Raw genomic sequence first — 24,408 nt, 5'->3', positions numbered from 1 at the left:
TTCGTGAACGAAACGAAATGTTTCGTGTATTTTATTAACTGTTTATGTGTATGATGAACGATTTTGTTGGTCGCACGATTTCGTTTCGTTCATCTTAGGAAAGTTTTCATTAGCACATTATTTTTTCAATCGATATTTTAGGATCGATGCTTGACAACAACGATTTTTTCAACTAACTAAAAGGATCGTTCTGGCAAAATCGATTTTAATTCAACCTGCTCCCTTCTATTGAGGACTAAAAAGATTGTGGTGTGAAGTAACGGCCGCTTGATGAACAAAAGTTTTCATAAATTTTACATATTTAGTGTACATTACATGAATGTTTTTGTTGAAAGCGGCATTATTTTTCGGGAATGAAACGAAATGTTTCGTTTATTTTAATAAACAGTTATGCGAATTACAAACGATTTCGTTGGTCGCACGAATTCATTTAGTACACCTTAGAAAAGTTTTCGTATTATTAGCCTCTTATTGTTTTCAGTCAATCATTTGGGATCGATGTTTGACAACATCGAATTTTTTTTATTTAAAGAAATCGATGTGGCCAAATCGATTTTACTGTGGTACGAAGAAATGACCGCTTGATGAACGAAAATTTTCGTGAATTTTACTTATTTAGGTTACATTTCACGAATGTAATCGTTGATAACGACATTATTTTTCGTGAACGAAACAAAATGTTTCGTGTATTTTAATAAACGTTTATGTATACTACAAACGATTTCGTTTGTCGCATTCGATGTTTTAGGATCAATGTTTGACAGCACCGATTTTTTATTAATTAAAAAGATCGATCTGGCAAATTCGATTCTATTTCAACCTGCTCATCATTATTGAGTACTAGAAAGATTGTGGTGTAAAGAAATGGACGCTTGATGAACAAAAGTTTTAGTAACTTATACTTATCTAGTGTACATGGCACGAATGTTATCGTTGATAACGACATTATTTTTCGTGAATGCAATAAAATCATCCGTTTATTTCAATAAATGTTAGTGTATATTACGAACGACTTAGTTGGTCGCACGAATTCATTTCGTTTATCTTAGAAAAGTTTTCGAATTTGTTGTCTTCTTATTTTTTCATTCGATCTTTTGGGATCGATGTTTGACAACACCGATTTTTTTAGTTAAAAAACAGATCTGGCAAAATCGATTTTATAGTGATATGAAGAAATGGTCGCTTGATGAACGAAAGTTTTCGTGAATTTTACTTATTTAGTGTACACGAATGTTGTCGTTGAAAACGACATTAATTTTCGTGAATGAAACGAAATGTTTTGTTTATTTTAATAAACGTCTATGTATATTACGAACAATCCCGTTGGTCGCACGAATTCATTTCGTTCATCTAAGAGAAGTTTTCGTATTTAATAACATATTCTTTTGACATTGCTCCGGCAGAGAAAAACTCAAAATTATTCATACAAAACCATCGAGCAGCACAGTTTGCGATGGCTCAACTGAATCCATACTGCTCCAGATTCTGGATCAACTAGAAGCGGAAGAGGTTTAGAAAATCTTCCTGAACCCGGCGGACACGGATACGGCTACTAAATAGTCACACCGAGACCGTCGTGATCATCAACAATTATATGACGTATAGCAACAATGACTCCATATTGAAGCTCTGTTGACGTTGACGGTTCGACGAATGGTGCTCGTAAATATTATAAAGATATTCGTATATAGCAGCGAACAATTCGTTTGCCGAACGAAGCTGTTTCGTAATAAGCCAACGAAAGTCGTTTCGTGGTTTTCACGAAAAAAACGTAACTAACAGCCATTCAAAGTCTCTTTGGCCACCTTGGCCACCATCATCGGTTCCGGAAGCCCCGGCGGAAGTATCTAAATTCAGAATAATAGTCACATCGGTTTCTCGGAGATGGCTAGACCGATTCAACCAAACTTAGTTTCAAATGAAAGGTGTTGCGCCTCCGTAAATGTCCATTTAATTTCATCCCGATCCGACTTCCGCTTCCGGAGTTACAGGTTGTGGAGTGCGATCACATAGCAAATAGCGATTCAAACCGATACTCCGATGAAAGCAAAAAAGGTAAAAATTTCACGACTCTCACACAGATAAATTTGCAGTTCTAGGTCACCGACGGCCAACCAAACTTTCGTTGACTACATTGACCACCATAGACGGTTCCGGAAGTGACGGGAAAAGCGGCCATCATTCAAAATTAACGAACTCACATCAGTTTCCCGGAAATGGTTGGGCCGATTTTCACAAACTTAGCCCCAAATGATAACTTGAATATCCCCACAGATGTCTATAAAATTTCGTATGGATCGCATATATGGTTCCGGAAGTATAGACTAAACCGTCCGGTCACATATGAAATTCCCATATAAGCCGGAGTTCAAAATTTTTTTTAAGTTTTTGAGCCTGTTTCTAATGACTAATCTAATGGTTTTCCGATCGGTATATTTCCTTTCCTTGCTTGCTCTCACTGGAATACTATGGCTCTAAAATAATCTCTAGCTAATTGAATGTCGTTAAAAAAGTAAAAACGTGTTTTAATCCACCTAGAGATGCAATTGTGCCTTTCTCATTTCTCCAAACTATGATTTAATAGCTGGTTCGTACAATATAACATTATGGCAATGTCTATCATTCTTATTACACTTGGTAAGTATATATAAGAGCACCTTTTTGCATTCATCGAGGTATCGGTTTGAATCGGAGTTTTCTATGTGATCGCACTCCACAACCCGTAACTCCGGAGCCGGAAGTCGGATGGAGATGGAATTTAAGATCAGTTTCCGGGGACGCAACACCTTTCATTTGAGACTAAGTTGATCAAATCGGTCTAGCCATTTTCGAGAAACCAATATAACCGTTATTCTGAATTTGGATGCTTCCGGATCCGTCGATGGTGGCCAGTGTGGCCAAAGAGACTTTGCATGACTATTGGGGACCTAGATCTACAAATTCAACAGTTGTGTTTACATTTTGGAAAAAATTTCACCTTTTTACATTCATCGCAGAATTCGTTAGAATCGGGATTTGCTGCGTGATCGTACGTATCACCCTGTAATTCAGGAACCAGAACTCGGATCGACACAAAATTCAACAGCAGCTGATGGACCTTTCTTTTAAAAACAAGTTTGTCAAAATCGGTTCAGAAAATTCCGAGAAACCGATGTGGGCAAATCAACAAATTTTGTTTTGTAACCATACTCTTCAACTCGTAATCCGGAACAAGATGTCGGTTGAAAATGAAATTCAATAGCAACCTATGGGAATATTATACTTTTCATTTGAATCTTAGTTTGTAAAAATCGGTTCCACCATCTCCGAGTAACCGATGTGGACATTTTGTTAACAAATCCGCACATACACACACATACATACATACATACATACATACATACATACATACATACATACATACATACATACATACATACATACATACATACATACATACATACATACATACATACATACATACATACATACATACATACATACATACATACATACATACATACATACATACATACATACATACATACATACATACATACATACATACATACATACATACATACATACATACATACATACATACATACATACATACATACATACATACATACATACATACATACATACATACATACATACATACATACATACATACATACATACATACATACATACATACATACATACATACATACATACATACATACATACATACATACATACATACATACATACACACAGATATTTTGCGATCTCGGCGAACTGAGTCGAATGTTATATGAGACTCGGCCCTCCAAGCCTCGGTTAGAAAGTCGGTTTTTGGAGCAATTGCATAACCTTTCTATATGAGAAAGGCAAAAGAATAATATTTAATTAGCTTAATCAGCATGAGTTCAATGTTATCTTCATGTGATTATATTTTGAAATGTTGGTGGAATGGGTTTGAAAGTGGAGGGAATGAGGGGTTAGTAGAGTGGGAGTGGAGGATGCGTCAGAAATCCTTCATCTTATTTCGGTATACGGGATGGATGAAGGAAATGCGGGCGTGAGGGTGGTCCAAGGGGAGGGGAGTGATGAAGGAGGGAGGTGTAAGGGCAAGACGGGGGTGGGGGTTTTGGGGGAGGGGCGGCGACGCAATACTCAACTGCATATTTTGCCTTCCATTTGAGACTTGGTTTGAGAAAATCGGTTCAGTCATCACCGAAGAACCGATTTGACTTTAATTGTGGAATATGCCCGGAATTCCGGACTTCCGGAATCGTCGATAGTGGACAATGTTTTTACATACGATAAACTGAACTCTTCAGAAATATCTACTGCTGTTCTAAGAGTTCCATGTGGGCTCCCCATCGGTCAACATCCTCGTATCACTTCTGATGCAGTTATTACTGCATGTAGAAAGCTAAAAAAATCATGTAACGTCGGTCCTGATGGGATCCCAGCGATTGTTCTAAAACAATGTTCTACAAGTCTCGCTACACCCTTATCATGCCTTTTCAACGACTCTCTGCGATCAGGGATTTTTCCTGACTGTTGGAAGCGATCCTTCGTTTTCCCGGTTTTTAAAAAGGGATGTAAACGCGACGTGCGCAATTATCGCGGAATTGCAGCCTTGTGCGCTACATCCAAACTATTCGAGTCAATCGTCCTGGATTTTGTTACTCACAACTGCCGTAACATAATAGCTGAAGAACAACATGGATTTATTCCTAAGCGATCTACCAGTACCAACTTAGTTTCCTACACATCATACATAACTCATGCGCTCCAACAAAGACATCAAGTTGATGCGATTTATACAGACCTTACTGCAGCTTTCGACAAGATCAACCACCGTATAGCTGTTGGCAAACTCGAACAGCTGGGTTTTAATGGACCTTTTCTTAATTGGTTGCGTTCATACCTATTTGGCCGTCAAATGAGCGTTAAAATTGGAGATACTCTTTCCCTACCATTTGCTGCTACCTCCGGAGTTCCACAGGGCAGCCATCTGGGACCCATAATCTTCCTGTTATACATGAACGATGTCCACCTTTTACTAAAATGTGTCAAGCTTTCCTATGCCGATGACTTCAAGCTATTCACCATCGTAAAATGTCTTGATGATGCAAGACTTCTTCAATGCGATCTAGAAATCTTCGCTAATTGGTGCAGCAACAATCAGATGGTCTTGAATGCATCTAAGTGCTCCGTAATATCCTTTACTCGTAAGCATTCATTAATTATTTTCAATTATGAACTTTATGGCAATAATCTTCGGAGAGATACTTCTGTTAAAGATCTAGGTGTAATTCTTGACTCAAAGTTAACATTTAGAGACCATGTTTCATACGTAACATCAAAGGCTTCCAGAACACTTGGATTTATCTTTCGTGCAGCCAAAAATTTCAGAAATGTGCACTGTTTAAAGTCACTCTATTGCTCTCTAGTACGCTCGATATTAGAATATGCATCAGTGGTCTGGGCACCATTCTATCAAAACAGCATCAGCCGAATCGAGTCCGTTCAACGCAAGTTCTTACGATTTGCCTTGCGCCATCTTCCCTGGAATGACCCGATAAATTTGCCCGCATACGAAGACAGATGTAAATTGATCGGTCTAGACCTGCTCAGTTGTCGTCGCAATGTCGCAAAGGCTTTGTTTGTCTCCGATATTATTCAAGGTAATATCGACTGCTACGCATTACTTCACCAGCTGAACTTCAACATCCATCGTCGTGTTTTGCGATCCCATACTTTTTTTCTGCCTTTCTGTTGCTAGAACTAATTATGGTCATAACGAACCAGTATGAGTCGTATGTTTAATCAACTCTCTGATGCCTTTAATTTGTCCCGAGCCACCATAAAAAAGTTTTTATTAAAGTCATATCCACTGTTTAGTTGCTTTCGTTTATAATTTTTTTGTATTATGTTGTAAGTAGTACTTAAGCAAGTTTCACTTTTCGAGTTTGTGTTAGACATAGTTAATAAGTACTGAACTTACTTGTATGTTCTATCATTGTATATTATTTATATTCTGTGTATTATATAGTAATTAGCTTTTTTGTCATTAGGGTTAGCATATTGCCTGTTGACAATGAAAAGATGAGAAGGTTTTATGCCTACTGGAGAAGAGGCAAAAATGAGCTTCACTCCAGCGGGCTTTTCCCTGCTCCACAAATAAACAAATAAACAAATAAACAATATATTCAAAGAATGTTTGATTGGCAATCAGTGATCTAGATCTGCGATTAGAAGTAATTTGGTGACCATTTCAATAGTTTTTAGCCTCTGAGGTATTACGATTGTACCGATTTATATGGGAAATTCCAGTGTATCCTTACTAACACCCCTGTAACTCCGGAAGCAAGAGTCAGAACCGAATGAAATTCAGCAGCAGTCAATGGTATTACTGTATCTTTCATTTGAAATCAAGTTTGTAAAAATCGGTAGAGAATTCGTTGGAGAATGGGTGTGATATTAGCTTAGGAACTTGGCGGGTTCCCCGGGGGCGTCATGAACCGTCATAGGTGGCCAATGTGGTTAAAGCTGCTTTGATTGATCATTAGTGATCTAGACCCGCAAACTAGACTAATGTTACATCAATTTTAATATGTTTTACATCATTTGAACATCATGGTGGTACCAGTTTATATGGGAATTTGCTGTATGACCGGACTCTTCAACCCGTAACTCCGGAACCGGAAGTCGGATCAACTAAAAATTCAATAGCAGCTTATGGGAGCGTTATACCTTTCAGATGAAACTAAGTTTGAGAAAATCGGTTCAGCCATCTCTGAGAAAATTGTGTGAGTTTAAATGACACACACACACATACACACACACATACACACACACATACACACACACATACACACACATACATACACACACAGACATTTGCCGATCTCGACGAACTGAATCGAATGGTGTATGACACTCGGCCCTCCGGGCCTCGGTTAAGAAGTCGATTTTTACAGTGATTGCATAGCCTTTCTTTATATGAGAAAGGCAAAAAGTCCATATCTTCCTCGGAAACTTTACAAAATCATCATTTCCCTAAATTATTAAACGTTTGAGATAGAACATCACCTAACATGAAATGAAGGCTGTATTCTCCCAAGCGTCGCCTAGTGGGCGAATTCGGAAATTATCTATTTGCCTTCGGGCAGCTCTCGACTTGCTGATGAACATTGCCGGAGTCATCACACTTTTAAATCATCATGATCTCGAGCCGTAGAATTTCAAAAATAACACTAGCGCCGCCTGGCGAATCTATTTTAATTTGATTAAGACATAATCGCGTAGCCCTTGACAACCTCTATCTAAGTAAGCACAACAACTATGCCAAACAAAGTATGGCGCCAAATGTTACCGCACACAACATATTCGGCCACATCCCCCATTAGTCGAAACCCCATAAGCTATGGAATTCCTAGAGCGCGGATTCATTTTTCACACCCGCAATTATTCTCATAATAGGAGACACGAATACTTGCAATTTTTTAAAATAATGAGATATGTGCTAGGGCGACAATTCTTTTTGTTTTGTCTGCCTATTTTTTACAGATTTGCAGAAATTGTTTTCACACATTTTTACAATGTTTCAACAATAATACGGATTTTTGAATAGTGTATGGTTAAAATACCAAAATAAAGCTGCGAACTATTTTAAGTCGTAGTTTTTAAAATCGATTGGTGGTTAAATGTCAATAATGCGTCAACAATTCAAATAAGGTATTTTCGGCTAGAAAAAATATCGCTCCTAAAAAAAATTGAACAATATTTTACTGAATTTACACCTCAGTCTTGCTTCAAACAATTCAAAAAGATGGGCGAGTGACTGTGAATTTTGAGGAGACAAAAATGCGGTTTACACCATAATTTATAATCTACCGAACCAATCGTTTTGAAACTTTACACAGTTCTTCTTAACATCATTGTCCAGGTAGCTACGTTTTACAAATATATTTTTTTGCCTTTCTCATATAAAGAAAGGCTATGCAATCACTGTAAAAATGGACTTTCTAACCGAGGCCCGGAGGGCCGAGTGTCATACACCATTCGATTCAGTTCGTCGAGATCGGCAAATGTCTGTGTGTATGTATGTGTGTGTGTATGTGTGTGTATGTGTTTGTGTGTGTCATTTAAACTCACACAATTTTCTCAGAGATGGCTGAACCAATTTTCGCAAACTTAGTTTCATCTGAAAGGTATAACGCTTCCATAAGCTGCTATTGAATTTTTAGTTGATCCGACTTCCGGTTCCGGAGTTACGGGTTGAAGAGTGCGGTCACACAGCAAATTCCCATATAAACTGGTACCACCATGATGTTTAAATGATGTAAAACATATTAAAATTGATGTAACATTACTCTAGTTTGTGGGTCTAGATCACTAATGATCAATCAAAGCAGCTTTGACCACATTGGCCTATGACGGTTCATGACGCCCACGGGGAACCCGCCAAGTTCCTAAGCTAATATCACACCCATTCTCCAACGAATTCTCTACCGATTTTTACAAACTTGATTTCAAATGAAAGATACAGTAATACCATTGACTGCTGCTGAATTTCATTCGGTTCTGACTCTTGCTTCCGGAGTTACAGGGGTGTTAGTAAGGATACACTGGAATTTCCCATATAAATCGGTACAATCGTAATACCTCAGAGGCTAAAAACTATTGAAATGGTCACCAAATTACTTCTAATCGCAGATCTAGATCACTGATTGCCAATCAAACATTCTTTGAATATATTGTCCACTATCGACGATTCCGGAAGTCCGGAATTCCGGGCATATTCTACAATTAAAGTCACATCGGTTCTTCGGTGGCGACTGAACCGATTTTCTCAAACCAAGTCTCAAATGGAAGGCAAAATATGCAGTTGAGTATTGCGTCGCCGCCCCTCCCCCAAACCCCCCCCCCGCCTTGCCCTTACACCTCCCTCCATCATCACTCCCCTCCCCTTGGACCACCCTCACGCCCGCATTTCCTTCATCCACCCCGTATACCGAAATAAGATGAAGGATTTCTGACGCATCCTCCACTCCCACTCTACTAACCCCCCATTCCCTACACGTTCAAACCCATTCCACCAACGTTTCCAAATTATAATCACATGAAGATAACATTGAACTCATGCTTATTAAGCTAATTAAATATTATTCTTTTACCTTTCTCATATAGAAAGGTTATGCAATTGCTCCAAAAACCGACTTCCTAACCGAAGCCCGGAGGGCCGAGTCTCATATAACATTCGACTCAGTTCGCCGAGATCGCAAAATATCTGTGTGTATGTATGTGTGTATGTATGTATGTATGTATGTATGTATGTATATATGTATGTGTGTGTATGTGCGGATTTGTTAACAAAATGTACACATCGCACTATGGTCCCAAAGCTGTATTTAGGCAGACAAAACTGTTTGCGCCTAAACCGTTGGTTTTAGATATATAGTATCTTCGGCAAACTTTCTTAGAACTTTATTACCGATTTTTTATATTAGTTGAATTAGGGTGGTCCTTGTGGTTAGGGTGTTCAAAGTATCAAATTCTTAGATATGTAAAATTCACCTACATAATGTTCTTCAAAGTTATAAATCAATCAAATTGAAGCAACTTTTCTGAAGAAACTATGTGGCTATCTCTAATGGTTCATGTGCTATGATTTTTGCATTTTTTTTAAGGTAGGGTGGCTCTTTAAAAATTGGTTTTCTATTAATATCTTTTTATGTGTTAATTTCTCGCTAATACTTTGTTCTATAGGTTTTTAGAACTTTTGTAAATACACATTTTTGCCGAAGCAATAAAGTTTCTATCTATTTTGTTTGCATAGTTACAGGCGATTTTCAAAACAAAAATGGTTTTTTCAAAGCTATATATCTTCCAACATTGCAAATATATTTTCAATCTTTTAATTTCATTTGTAAGATCGAAGCTTTTGTAGTTTTTGGTGAAAAAACTGCGAGAGCGTTATTTCTGTAAAATAAATTATTAATTTTTGAAAATGGTGTATTTTTCAACAAAAATCGTTCATAACTTTTCAAATAGACGAGATAATAACTTTGTTACTTCAGCAAAAATCTTCGCCATGTAAAGTTCTAAAAGTGCTACAAACAAAGTATTTACGATAAATCAATGTATGAAGTGACAAATGAAAAATAGTGATTTTAAGCGGTCACGTTTTCATCGCTCAATCTCTTATGGTAAAATCAACTGAGAAATAGTCATTGAGTGTGATAATACCGAATGGCATGGCAATTCTATTGGATTTGTAAACGTTTTTGAAAGAACAATCTACCGTACATCTAAATAGTACAGTGGATTTACAGTAGAGCTGCAAACTATCGTTAATTCTAAATCGGCCAACAAAAGTTATCTATGCTCACTTAAGTAAATCCATTTTGGTTTGGACTAGTGCTCAAAACGAGTGTTAGAAAGAAAATGTTTTAGTTCACGTCTTGTTATCTTAAAATAAAATCTTGAAACGAGTTTGTTATTCATAGCAGCGGAAATTATTGCATGCTTTTCCAACATTTATGCAATGTTTGAAAGTATAAATTAATTATCGACTATAATGACGGCTGTGGGTAAGTTAAGGAAAGATTCTCAATTTTTTGTTACTTCAAAATAAATAAAAGTAAGAGGTCTAAAAATCGCTAACCGTGAACTGGTAAAATAACTCATAAAGCATAATTCCGTAGCATCTATATAATGCATGATGACGGTACTTGCTTTATTGGCGCCGTAATAGATAACTTTTATTTAGAGTTTACTATAGTACGCTATAAACACTATTATGAATTCACGCTAACATGTAGTTGTACGGTAAATTGTTGTGTTTTCAAACAGTGTCACATATTCAATAGATTTTCATTATAACACACATTGACTATTTCTTAGTTGATTTTACCATAAGAGATTAAGCGATGAAAACGTGACCGCTTAAAATCACTATTTTTCATTTGTCACTTCATACATTGATTTATCGTAAATACTTTGTTTGCAGCACTTTTAGAACTTTACATGGCGAAGATTTTTGCTGAAGTAACAAAGTTATTATATCGTCTATTTGAAAAGTTATGAACGATTTTTGTTGAACAATACACCAATTTCAAAAATTTATTATTTATTTTACAGAAATAACGCTCTCGCAGTTTTTTCACCAAAAACTACAAAAGTTTCAATCATTCAAATGAAACTAAAAGATTGAAAATCCATTTGCAATGTTGGAAGATATATAGCTTTGAAAAAAATCATTTTTGCTTTGAAAATCGCCTGTAACTATGCAAACAAAAGAGATAGAAACTTTATTGCTTCGGGAAAAATGTGTATTTACAAAAGTTCTAAAAACCTCTAGAACAAAGTATTAGCGAGAAATTAACACATAAAAAGATATTAATAGAAAACCAATTTTTAAATAGCCACCCCACCTTAAATATTGCAAAAATCATAGCACATGAACCATTAGAGGTAGCCACATAGTTAATTCAGAAAAGTTGCTTCAATTTGATTGATTTATAACTTTGTAGAACATTATGTAGCTGAATTTTACATATTTAAGAAGTTGATACTTTTAACACCCTAACCACAAGGACCACCCTAATTCAACTAATATAAAAAGATCGGCAAGAAAGTATTCTGCGATGAATGTAAAAAGGTGAAGTTTTTTCCAAAATGTAAACACAACTGTTGAATTTGTAGATCTAGGTCACCAACAGTCATTCAAAGTCTCTTTGGCCACACTGGCCACCATCGACGGATCCGGAAGCATCCAAATTCAGAATAACGGTTATATTGGTTTCTCGAAAATGGCTGGACCGATTTGATCAACTTAGTCTCAAATGAAAAGTGTTGCGTCCCCGGAAACTGATATTAAATTCCATCTTCATCCGACTTCCGGCTCCGGAGTTACGGGTTGTGGATGATACCGCGATGAATGCAAAAAGGTGCTTTTATATATACTTACCAAGTGTAATAAGAATGAAAGACATTTCCATAATGTTATATTGTACGAACCAGCTATTAAATAATAGTTTGGATAAATGAGAAAGGCACAATTGCACCACTAGGTGGATTAAAACAGGTTTTTATTATTAAATTTTAAATAACTCGCAAACCGATTTGTTAAGCGAAAATCCTGATTTTTGGGTTCATATTGCTACGAACAATTCAAAAATCGCGAAACAAATAAGAACTCTCATCATTACCCGGGAAATGATGCGAAGAAGGAGTGTGCAATGTTTGAAAATAATTGGTCCAGCAGATTTTGATTTGTAATGCATACCGAAAACAAATTTCTTTTTTAATCAAAATTATTCAGAAGCAAATGGTGAATTTGACAGGTAGCCCGAGTATGCAATTTTTTTGAAAAGCATGTATTGAAAATAAGGACAACGAAACACATGAATGAAAAGCAGTGCAAACACTCACCTAGAGCTGTACAGGTTCCGAGACGTCTCCTGCGATTTGACAAAGTTGGCGAACGCCAGCAAAGCGCTCGCCACCACGATCCAGACGTTCCGCATTTTTTTTGTTGTTGACCTCCTACGATCGGCTTACCACCAACCGTTCACACTACACTTCACTGCTGCAATGAATGAACTTTCAGCTAGCTGCCTGCAACTACACTCCACTTCGCCGGTATTGCACTCACATTAAACGCACTTTGTTTCGTTTTTTATGGTTATTTTGTTTCCTCGCCCGCGCCGGCCAGGTGTGAATTCCAATTCTCACCCCGACAACAATTGCCTTCGGAGCATGGGAATCGAGATCTAGATCGAAGGGGTTTTCCCAATTCCGTACACTTGTTGCCAGCCAGGATCAGTTGGCACACGGGCATACAATTACACGCCGAGATCTATGTAGCTAATTCAATTACAAACATGTTACAATCAATCTGATAACGAGTCCAAGTGGTTCGCCAAGGGTGGTTGGAATTGTTTTTGTTGATCAATGTTCTTATCCGGGATCTATGAGTCTGCCATGGGATTGATTTAACTGGTGCAATTGTACACGCGCTGCTAAATGTTGTGTGCAAATCTGACGAGGGACTTATTTGACAGTGACAATGACTTTTCCAAAAACCGGTCACGAAACTAACGGCACGATCACCTCTCACATTTGTCAGCTCACAAAAAAAAATGATGCTAACTAGATGTGCATACAAACGCATTTCACAACACGCTATCCGCCGCTGTTAGCATTTACCGAAATTCGGAAATTACACTCCGGTACCTTCACGTATACATAGCCTAGCCAACCAAACTGCTGAATGCAGAGAGCCTATACAACCAATTCACCCCGTAGGTGATAATTACGCATGAGTTGATCGGTAAGGTCGTTTCGAACTGATCTGACATCGCCGGTTCTCGTTTGCCGAATGATTGACTTTGAGATTTATTTTAGTTTAGAGTTTGCGGTTTGTGGCAGTGCGCTGCCTACACTGCGGGGTAAAAGTATTTTTTTGGTTGGGAAAACTGTTCCCCAACTGCGACCAAAACACGGATTATTATTAATCCTCGGGTAACTGTTCATTTCCTTAACATAGTTGCTTTACTCAACCTACGTGATTTCACACAATAGTAAGCCCAGGAGCCTTCACCTGTCTTCGCACTTTACGGCCTGTGATAACGGACATCTTCTGTATTGTTATTGAATTGCCGTTCCCAAGTACCAGACCCAAAAAATATAAGTTAATTGTTAAATTATTGGGAAAAATAGATACTAAATATCGGATGAGGATAGTTTTGTTGTATTCGTGTTGTATTTTCAGCATTATATACACTCACAATATGTTCAGAATTCTTACACAAACTGCCGAACGTAAACGTAAACGTAAACATAGAGTAGTACAAGACCCTAACATCACTCCCTAACAACGAAATAAAAACAACTGTAACACAGAGTAGATTCTTGTTTTTTTTTTTCACAACATAGCAAGGCGTTCCTTCAATGCGGCATATAAATATTTTAGGGATGGAACATTTCATTGGGTACCCGAAAGCTCGGTAAGTTGAACGGACAAACGGATCGTGTAAACGCATATGGAAACATTCGAACGATAGTGTACTAAAGCATAAGTGTGCCGTTGCCCATTGGTAGCCGGTGTATAGTAGTACATGGTAAACGAATTGAACATATATCGGGCAAAAAAACGCAGCAACACAGCAGAAACTCTCATGAAGGTGATTGATAGTTCGACATGCAAGCCTATGTGGGTGTACATTGTACATACTCACAGAAATGCAAGTGGTTAATAAACAGGTACTCGTGTGAGCTGCAGCAACGTTTGTTGCGCGGGTGTTTGATGGACGCAATAATGATTTTAATTAATTCTACTAACATCTGAAATATTGAAAATACGTCAAAATGCCAAATCGTCAGTTTATCATCGATCGTTTAGGATGATGTGTCTATTTTCTTTTTTAGCCAATGCAGGAGTATGCCGCAATATTTCCGGCTCTTTATTGGTATCGATAATTAGTACCATCTTCAGGCCCGATTAGAGGGGGAGGCAGCCAGGGCAATTGCCCTGGGGCCCGGGTCATATTTGGGGGCCCGCGTTTTTACCCGGAAGATGGGCGAACACGTTCATAGAAATAGAAATAGAAATAGTAATTTCTTTGTAATCAATCGCCTTATTAAATTGTTATATGAGGAAAGCGTAAAAAAATGAAAACTTTATTTGATGGTTGAAATTTGTTGAAACAAACGTTCTTTAGGGAGTTGTCTACTTTGTGTAGTTTAAAAAACGAGTTTAATTGCTTGAATCGACGGAATACACTACAAAATTTTGAGAAGCCTATTCAATGTATTTTCGAAGAAAGCAATAGAGCGCACGGACAAACGCATCCGTCCTCTTCTACGTTCGCTTCTTTTCTGGTGGTGCCGGTTGTTGGCTTGAAGACACTGGGCGTGATTGTGAATTACAATCGTACATTTAACTTGACAGAAACATGAATTAAAATGATAATTAAATTTAAATTCAGCATGATTTTTATATTCTTAGCATAGTTGCGATCCATTGACTGCAAACGCCGCTGCAGCCCGGGGACAATCTGATAATTCCCATATATTGAACTCACAAATTTGAAGGTACTTAGATGGCATCAAATTGAGTAACTTTTGAAAAAAGCAATACGAAAACTGCTAATGCCTTGAGCTGAACACACAATATTTTTTCGATCAATTCCTTAAGATCCTGAACAACGATGGCACTCATATGGTAATGGTATACTAGCGCTACTATCAAATCAGTGGTACATATATGAAACAAGCACTTTCTGCTAGAGTATCCCCGGGCTGAGCCATTGCATGATCCGGATTTCTTCTTGAAAATACATGAATTTCCACGATCTTAAGGAACTGATCGTAAAAATATTGTGTGTTCTGTTCAAGCCAATAGCGGATTTGTGGAAGTTTAGATTCGTTCCTAGAACTCCATTGGAGATGTCGAAGCATCTCTACTAGCGCGCATACCGTACTAACTAATGTGACACCAAGAACGCGCCGGAGAATCTTGATGGACACCCTTCGACACACGTTTGATCGTACCAACCAGTACGTCGTGACGTCGTGTAAACTGTCGAATACGAATTGCCAATTGATATAACTTAATTTAATACATACAAGTAATAAATTGTACAAAACTACTAGTGCAAGAATAGTTTTCGATAAAAAATAGAAACTTTGGTTAAGGGATTAATCCGTAAAAGGGTATATTATTATTTTTATTAAAAAAAAAACGAAATTATTTTTATTACTTTATCAGAAAGTACAACTCCTTGAGAATATTTTCCCAATTTTTTATAGAGATCCGATCAATAGATCGAAAGTTACAGCGATTCCAAGCGTGCTTCGTCTATGAAGAACAGTGGAAACTTGAAATTTTAAACTCGATTATCTCAAAATGTCGTTTACCCGAAAATGTATTTAGCCTGATCACGATTGTCGAAAAACCACTCAACCGATTTTCTTTTTTTCCAATTGATCGTAATTAATTTTTTATGCATAAATTTTTGTTTTGTGGATGAGAATTTTTTTAAACAATTAGAGCTTAAAACAGTGATTCTTTAGGAAACACGTTCTCGAATACAGGAAAAAATTATTATTTATTCAACTAATCGTTAAGATACGAGGAATACTCATATATTACCAATTACCAAACCGATTTTTTTCAGTTTTTGGGATTGGTCTTCAATCGTGATCACTGTAAACCTCTCAAATAAAAAAGGTTTCGGGGAAAAAGCCCTAACTTCGCCAATTATCAATATATTTTCATAAACTTATGCTTTTTTATTTCGTTGAAAAATGTACTTTACTACAGCGAAAACCCGTTTTGGTCAATTTTAGGTTGATAAAAGATGGACATTGATAAAATCGGGACATATATTATTCTTTCTTTTTAAAAAACCAAAGCTCATAAAGTATTCTTCTTTAGTCCTTGGATATAGCCTCAAAAACCATTCTGATTATTATGTTTGAATTTCCCTTAAGGGGGTCTAACAGTGCAAAATCCATAAAAAAATTAAAAAATTTATTTTTGCATGTTTCGAATCTCTAAGATAAGAAAAATATGCTCAAGAAAGGATTTACTCGAATTCAAGTTGGTTCGTCTGCTAGAGCCCATCATACTACCAATTATCAATTTTTTCACGAAGCTGATAAAATCGGGTCGAAAACCAGATAAAATCGGGGATAGATAAAATCGGAGGCTGATAAAATCGGGTCTTCACTGTATATGTTTGGTCTAATGAAATCATGTCTTTACGTAAATTTAAAGTTGCCTGACATTTTTCGCACAAAAAGGTATCTAATCCCTTAAGTACGACTTCCTAATAATATAAATATAAATGCAAATCCCTCTCGCCAGTCATTCGTTTTGCCACAGGCAGATATAACTGGACGCGAATGGTGCTACTTCAGATTCGAGTGATTCTGTAATTCTTAGATGATCCAGCTCGGATGCATAAAATTTAAATTCTCCGGTTGATTCTCCATGTCAACAAGTCCGATTCAGATCGGGTTTATCAAATTATATGTTTCCGGGTTCGGGTCGGGTTCGGGTTTTTAAATTTTGAAATTGTCGGGCTCGAGTTTTATAAAAATTTCATTCTCGGGCTCGGGTCGGGTTCGGAAATTTCAATTTTATAATGTTCGGGCTCGGGCCGGGTTCGAGTTTTTAAATTTTAAAACTAGGGTTCGAAAAAATTGAAACCCGAGCATCTCTAGTATACGCGTTTGATTACTGATCTGTGAGAAGATTTCAAACTCTACCTAGACGTTTAGTTTAAATTACGCAAACGTGGATTATATTTGCAATAGGGTTTTTTTTTCGAAAAATCGTACAGAATTTGCATTTTGATTTAACGTTTATTGCATCATCATTTATTACAGGAAGGCATACGAGTTTAGGTGATTATTGGAATGCATAGGTATATTTGTTATTTTTTTTTGCCTTTCTCAATAGAAAGGTATTGCAATTGCTCTGAAAACCGACTTTTTAACGGAAGCCCGGAGGGCCGAGTGACATATACCATTCGATTCAGTTCGTCGAGTTCGGCAAATGTCTGTGTGTGTATGTATGTGTGTATGTATGTATGTGTGTGTGTATGTGTGTGTGTATGTGACCAAAAATGTCACTCATTTTTCTCAGAGATGGCTGAACCGATTTTGACAAACTTAGTCTCAAATGAAAGGTGCAACGTTCCCATAGGCTGCTATTGAATTTCTAATGGATCCGACTTCCGGTTCCGGAATTACAGGGTGATAAGTACGAACACGCAGAAAATGTCGATTTTAATAAATTCTGCAATGAATGTATAAAGGTGAAAATTTTTCCAAAATATGACCACAACTGCTTCCATTTGTAGTATTAGGTCACTAACATCCATTCAAAGTCTATTTGGCCACATTGGCCACCATCCTCGGTTCCGGAAGCCCCGGCGGAAGTATCTAAATTCAGAATAACAGTCACATCGGTTTCTCGGAGATGGCTAGACCGATTCGACTAAACTTGGCCTCAAATGAAAGGTATTGCGTCCCCGTAAATGGCTATTTAATTTCATTCCGATCCGACTTCCGGTTCCGGAGTTACAGGTTGTGGCGTGCGATCACATAGCAAATTGTGATTCAAACCGATACTCCGATGAAAGCAAAAAAGGTAAAAATTTCGCTAAAATGTCTCTCAAACAACTTAAATTTGCTGTTCTAGGTCACCGACGGCCAACCAAACCTTCGTTGACTACATTGACCACCATAAACGGTTCCGGAAGTGCCCGGGAAAAGCGGCCATCTTTCAAAATTTACGAACTCACATCAGTTTCCCGGAAATGGTTGGGCCGATTTTCACAAACTTAGTCCCAAATGATAACTTGAATATCCCCACAGATGTCTATAAAATTTCGTACGGATCGCTTATATGGTTCCGGAAATATAGACTAAACCGTCCGGTCACATATGAAATTCCCATATAAGCCGGAACTCAAATTTTTTTTTTCAAAGGGGGGACCTCATGAAATTTCAGAAATCGAATTCGTATTTTTGATGCCAAACATCTTTAAAATGCATGAAACGTCGAGATTTTATGTTATCTCGAAAATTTTTTTTATAAAAATCGACTTTTTGGGACTTTGCCGATTTTGTACCTTTGATTTATTTGATAAGGCACGTTGCGTTAGCTTAAAGGTGCCAATTTTGTTTTGTTTTACATTTTAAATTGCTTAAAACTAGGGGATTACATATTGAATTTTTTAAAATGAAACTAATGCGATTTTATAGCTATCTTATATATCTACACAAGGGGATAATATTATTTTCGTAAGATTAGGGGGGTCATATGGTTTGACATTTTTATCAGTGAGATTATTGGAGCAAATAATGTTTAATTAAGGGGGACAATTTTTTACGACTAACTTAAAACTAGGAATAACTAGAGGGCATGATTGAATTTTGTAAAGATTCGTAATTATAGTTATTTTTGTGGGTAGTAGAGTTGGGCAATTTCAACGAGATTATATAATATAATAGTTAAAACTAGAAGAGACAAGAAGAGCTAAATGCTTCGTGATGATATTGGGGGGGGGGGGGGGTAGGGGTGTTACTTCTGGGTATAAGAGTCAGGGGAGGGAGGGTAGACAAAGATGGCAGGGAGAGAAAATTATTTCAGTTTCAGGCATCGTGAGATCAACGGATGGATTACAAACTCGGGTGGCCTTCATCAGGGGAATCATGTACTGGGACGCCGGGTGGTCCTCCTCAAGATGGCAGGGGTTTTCCAGACGATTTCGTAGTACGGCTCAGATGTTGATCGGCTACATTTCGAGTTAAGCGTGTTATGTTCGTGCCGTAGGTCCCGTGTTTGTTGGCTCATTCGATACAGATGCTTTGATACAGGTGGAAGAGCGTTCTGAGAATGATAAGGAAAATAACAAGGGGCAGTTAGACTTGTATATTGATGGTTTTCACAAAGGTGTATATAAGGGACATATAGAGAACATCGCGGCTTGCCAGCACATCTCGAACCGGGACGTTGGTTGGTCTTCCTCGGGCCCGCAGGGTATTCATTAGCCGAGACCTAGCGGAACTGTACTCGGTGCACGCCCAGACAATGTGCTCGATGTCGTGATAGCCGTCGCCACAAGCGCAGATACCACTATCCACGAGCCCAATACGCCGGAGATGTGCATCCAGCGTGTAATGGTTTGCCATGAGTCGGGACATCACACGAATGAAGTCACGACCCACATCCATCCCCTTGAACCAAGGTTTCGTCGATACCTTAGGGATTATCGAATGTAGCCACCTTCCCAGCTCTCCGCTGCTCCACGAAGTTTGCCAACTTTCGAGGGTTCTCTGATGAGTAATACTGAAAAATTCGCTGAAGCAAATTGGTCTTTCGTAAACGTCTCCTTCTAAGGCACCCACCTTAGCTAAGGAGTCTGCCTTCTCATTGCCCGGAATGGAGCAATGAGAAGGGACCCATACCAAGGTAATCTGGAAAGAGTTGTCAGATAAAGCACTCAGTTGCTCCCGTATTTTCCCCAAAAAATACGAGGAGTGCTTTCCATGTTTCATCGAGCGAATAGCGTCAATGGAACTGAGGCTATCCGAAACGATGAAGTAATGGCCTGCGGGTAATGTTTCAATGACTCCAAGGGTATACTGAATGGCAGCTAGTTCTGCGGCGTAAACTGAAGCAGGGTCACTGAGTTTGTAGGAGGCGGTGAACTTTTGATTGAAAATACCGAAGCCAGTGGATCCTTCGAGGTTTGATCCGTCAGTATAAAACATCTTAGAACAGTCGACTTCTCGGAATTTATTATAAAAGATGTTTGGAACCACTTGTGGGCGTATGTGGTCCGGAATTCCACTAATCTCGTTTTTCATGGATGTGTCGAAGAAAACAGTAGATTCAAAAGTATTTATGAAATGCACACGGTTGGGATTGTAAAAAGAAGGGTTAATATTCTGCGCCATGTAGTCAAAGTACAGGGACATGAAACGGGTCTGAGAATTGAGCTCAACAAGCCTTTCGAAATTTTCAATCACGATCGGGTTCAAGATATCGCATCGAATGAGCAATCGATATGAGAGTTCCCAAAATCGATTTTTCAACGGGAGAACGCCCGACAGCACTTCGAGACTCATCGTATGGGTCGACTGCATGCACCCTAAGGCGATACGCAAACAACGATACTGAATTCTTTCGAGTTTGATGAAATGTATGTTCGCGGCGGAGCGAAAGCAGAAGCATCCGTATTCCATTACCGACAGTATCGTTGTTTGATACAACCTAATTAGGTCTCCTGGGTGGGCACCCCACCATGTTCCGGTTATTGTACGAAGAAAGTTGATCCTTTGCTGGCATTTCTGTTTCAGATACCGAATATGGCATCCCCAAGTACCTTTCGAGTCGAACCAGACCCCTAGATATTTTACTGTGAAGACCTGAGCGATAGTTTGACCCATTAATAGAAGCTGTAGTTGTGCTGGTTCACGCTTCCTTGAAAATACAACTAGCTCAGTTTTCTCCGTGGAGAATTCGATACCCAGCTTAATAGCCCAAGCAGACAAATTGTCCAAGGTATTCTGTAATGGTCCTTGTAGATCGACAGCTTTGGGTCCCGTAACAGACACCACGCCATCGTCTGCAAGTTGCCTTAACGTGCAGGAATTGTCAAGACATTCATCAATGTCGTTGACATAGAAATTGTATAAAAGGGGGCTTAGACATGAGCCCTGGGGAAGGCCCATGTAGCTAAATCGTGATGTCGATAAGTCACCATGCGAAAAATGCATGTGCTTTTCCGACAACAAGTTTAGTAAAAAGTTGTTTAAAGTCGCTGAAAGACCATGCTGGTGCAGCTTCTCTGAAAGAATGTTGATCGAAACTGAATCAAAAGCCCCCTTCATATCTAGGAACACTGATGCCATCTGCTCTTTGCTAGCATAGGCCATTTGAATTTCAGTTGAGAGCAACGCAAGACAATCGTTCGTCCCTTTGCCTTTGCGAAAGCCAAATTGTGTATCTGACAGTAAGCCATTTGCTTCAACCCAATTGTCGAGGCGAAACAAGATCATTTTCTCGAACAACTTCCGGATACAGGATAGCATTGCGATCGGACGGTACGAATTGTGGTCGGAGGCTGGTTTTCCTGGTTTTTGGATGGCGATGACCTTCACTTGTCTCCAATCGAGTGGGACAATGTTAGCCTCGAGAAACTTATTAAATAAGTTCAACAAGCGTCTCTTGGCAGAGTCAGGCAGATTCTTCAACAAGTTGAATTTGATTCTGTCTGGCCCCGGAGCTTTATTGTTACACGACAAGAGAGCAAGTGAGAACTCCACCATCGAAAAAGGTGTTTCGTTCGCGCTATCGTGAGGAGACGCGGCGCGGTAAATCTTCTGTGCCGGGGCGGAATCCGGACAAACCTTCTTGGCGAAATCGAATATCCAACGGTTTGAATATTCCACGCTCTCATTAGTAATGTTTCGGTTTCGCAAACGCCGGGCCGTGCCCCAAAGAGTGCTCATCGATGTTTCTCTCGTTAATCCGTCAAAGAACCGGCGCCAGTAACTACGTTTCTTGGCTTTCATCAAACTCTTCATTCACGTTTCTAACGTCGCATATTGTCGATAGCTAGCAGGTAACCCGTCGTCCCGGAAGGTCTTATACGCGGCGGCCTTCTCCGCGTACACGTCTGAGCACTCTTTGTCCCACCACGGATTAGGAGAGCGTTTCTGTATGTTCGCGTCGGGTACTGGCTTAGTCTGAGCTTGATTCGCGCTGTCGAGAATCAAGCCAGCCAAAAAGCTGTACTCTTCCTCCGGAGGAAGTTCTTGGGTAGATTCGATGTTGTCGGATATCGCGGCAGCATAGCTCTTCCAATCGATATTTCGTGTGAGGTCATAAGAAATATTGATTGATTTCAATGGCCTTGAACCGTTATTGATTGAGACTACAATCGGCAGATGGTCGCTGCCGTGGGGATCAGGAATTACCTTCCACGTGCAATTTAACCGCAGCGATGTTGAGCAAAGGGACAAGTCTAAGGCGCTCGGGCGCGCTGGAGGAGCAGGAATCCGTGTCATTTCACCCGTGTTTAAAATTGTCAAATTGAAGTTATCGCAAAGATCCTGAATTAAGGAAGACCGGTTATCATCATAGAGGCAACCCCATGCTGTACCGTGAGAGTTAAAGTCTCCTAAAACTAGTCGCGGTGCTGGCAGGGATTCTAAGATGTCTTGTAGCCGTCGGTGCCCAACCGCGGTGTTGGGGGGAATATATATGGAAGCTATGCAAAGGCTTTTGCCTTTGGTTGTTACTTGACAAGCGACAACTTCAATACCTGTTATCGAAGGAAGGTTAATTCTGTAGAAGGAATAGCACTTTTTGATCCCCAAAAGCACTCCTCCATAGGGGGTGTCTCGATCCAGGCGAATAATATTAAAGTCGTGGAAGTTGAGATCTATGTCGGAAGTTAACCAAGTTTCACATAATGCAAATGCATCGCAGCTCAAATTATATATTAAAATTTTGAAGGAATCGATTTTCGGGATGATACTTCTGCAATTCCACTGTAGAACAGTGATCAAATCCGTGACCTCGTTCGATGAGTTAGCCATCGAAGGATACAATCGCTGAGAGGAGGGGCCATTTAGCAGTCAACTGCTTCAAAAATGTTCTCACTGTAGGGAGAAAAGCTAACATAAGACTTTTAATAGGATCAGTAATATTGAAAGTTTTTATTATCCAGTCCACTATGTCCGAGAGTTTTATAATTCCAGTGCTGTGATTACTCTCGAACTGAAACAAAGGAACACTTGGGATTTTTGATGTTCCTGGAAGTGCTGGGAACTCCTTCTCTGAGCTTAATCCTCCGAGACCAGGAGCTAATTGCTTCGGTTTGGTTGCAACACTTCCAATAGATGTGACTTTCGGAGCCCCCTCAAGGGACACCTTCTGGCCTTTACAAGGAACTTTACGAGAGGAAATGTTCCTCCTCTTCCTATAAATTCTAGGCACCCTAGTAGATGTTCCCTCTTGTGGGTTACCAGCCTCGCCCTCGTCAGGAGGCAAGTGAGTATAGATGTTTGCTGAGGATGGTGGCGTAGCATTCTTTAACATTTCTGCGAAAGAATGTTTGGATCGTCCCGCAAGGGAACGTTTCAGTTTATCCCCGCGTAGTTTGTACGCGGGACATGCCGAGATATCATGCAGACTCTCCGCACAGTATGGACACTTTTCGGCTTGCTTACTGCACGAATCATCTAGATGATTCTCCCCGCATTTTCCACAGCGGGCCTTGTTGCTACAATGGGTGGCTGTGTGACCCAGTTGTTTACACTTTGTGCAATTCATGACCCGCGGCACAAACAGACGCACAGGCAGACGAACCCTGTGCAAGAGGACGAAATTTGGCAAAGCGGTACCAGCGAAGGTCACCCGATAAGAGTTTGATTGGGGGTACGTTTTTGAACCATCCCCCGCAACTACTACTGAGTGCAAACGTTTGCACTCAAGTATTTTAACTGGCTGAAGTAAGCGGTCTCTGAATCGGCCAACCCCGTACTTCAGCAGATCCTCGCACGTCAAACTCTCATCGGTTACGACGCCTTCGGATTGTACTCTTACAGCCGGAATATACACGTTATAATCCCGCGTAAAGTGCTCACAGCAAGCAATATCGTTTGCCTGCTTTGAGTTGGCTAGCAACACCCTTATCTTGTCCGAGCGGACCTTTGAAATTTCGGTCACAGCCGAGAACCGTTCCGTCAGGTCTCTAGAAATCTGAAGTAGATTCAGTGATTTAGTCTTGGGCCGAAAGAAGACCACAAATGGACCAGTTGAGAGTTCTGGATAGCATTTGGGCCGGGGGGGAGCCTTAGAAGTTGAACCCGATTCAACTTCCATTTGACCAT

General features: G+C 39.2%; 1 protein-coding gene across 11 annotated transcripts in view; it reads right to left on the bottom strand.

The window, feature by feature from the left end:
* Positions 1 to 24,408, bottom strand: part of LOC131683395 (uncharacterized protein DDB_G0290587-like) — a 147,157-nt gene that overhangs the window by 70,946 nt on the left and 51,803 nt on the right. For 7 of the 11 annotated variants that reach the window (XM_058965329.1, XM_058965332.1, XM_058965330.1 and 4 more), the window contains one exon: positions 12,418 to 12,852. In XM_058965329.1, the coding sequence (XP_058821312.1) occupies positions 12,418 to 12,512 (95 nt within the window). In that variant the 5' untranslated portion in view covers positions 12,513 to 12,852. The remainder of the gene's footprint in view (positions 1 to 12,417; positions 12,853 to 24,408) is intronic. The other 4 variants (XM_058965334.1, XM_058965335.1, XM_058965337.1 and 1 more) reach the window with 4 other exon arrangements.

This window comes from Topomyia yanbarensis, chromosome 2, assembly GCF_030247195.1.
Source record: "Topomyia yanbarensis strain Yona2022 chromosome 2, ASM3024719v1, whole genome shotgun sequence".
Lineage (NCBI taxonomy): Eukaryota > Metazoa > Arthropoda > Insecta > Diptera > Culicidae > Topomyia > Topomyia yanbarensis.
Note: the sequence above shows the minus strand (reverse complement) of the source record. Positions and strands in the feature narration are given on the sequence as shown.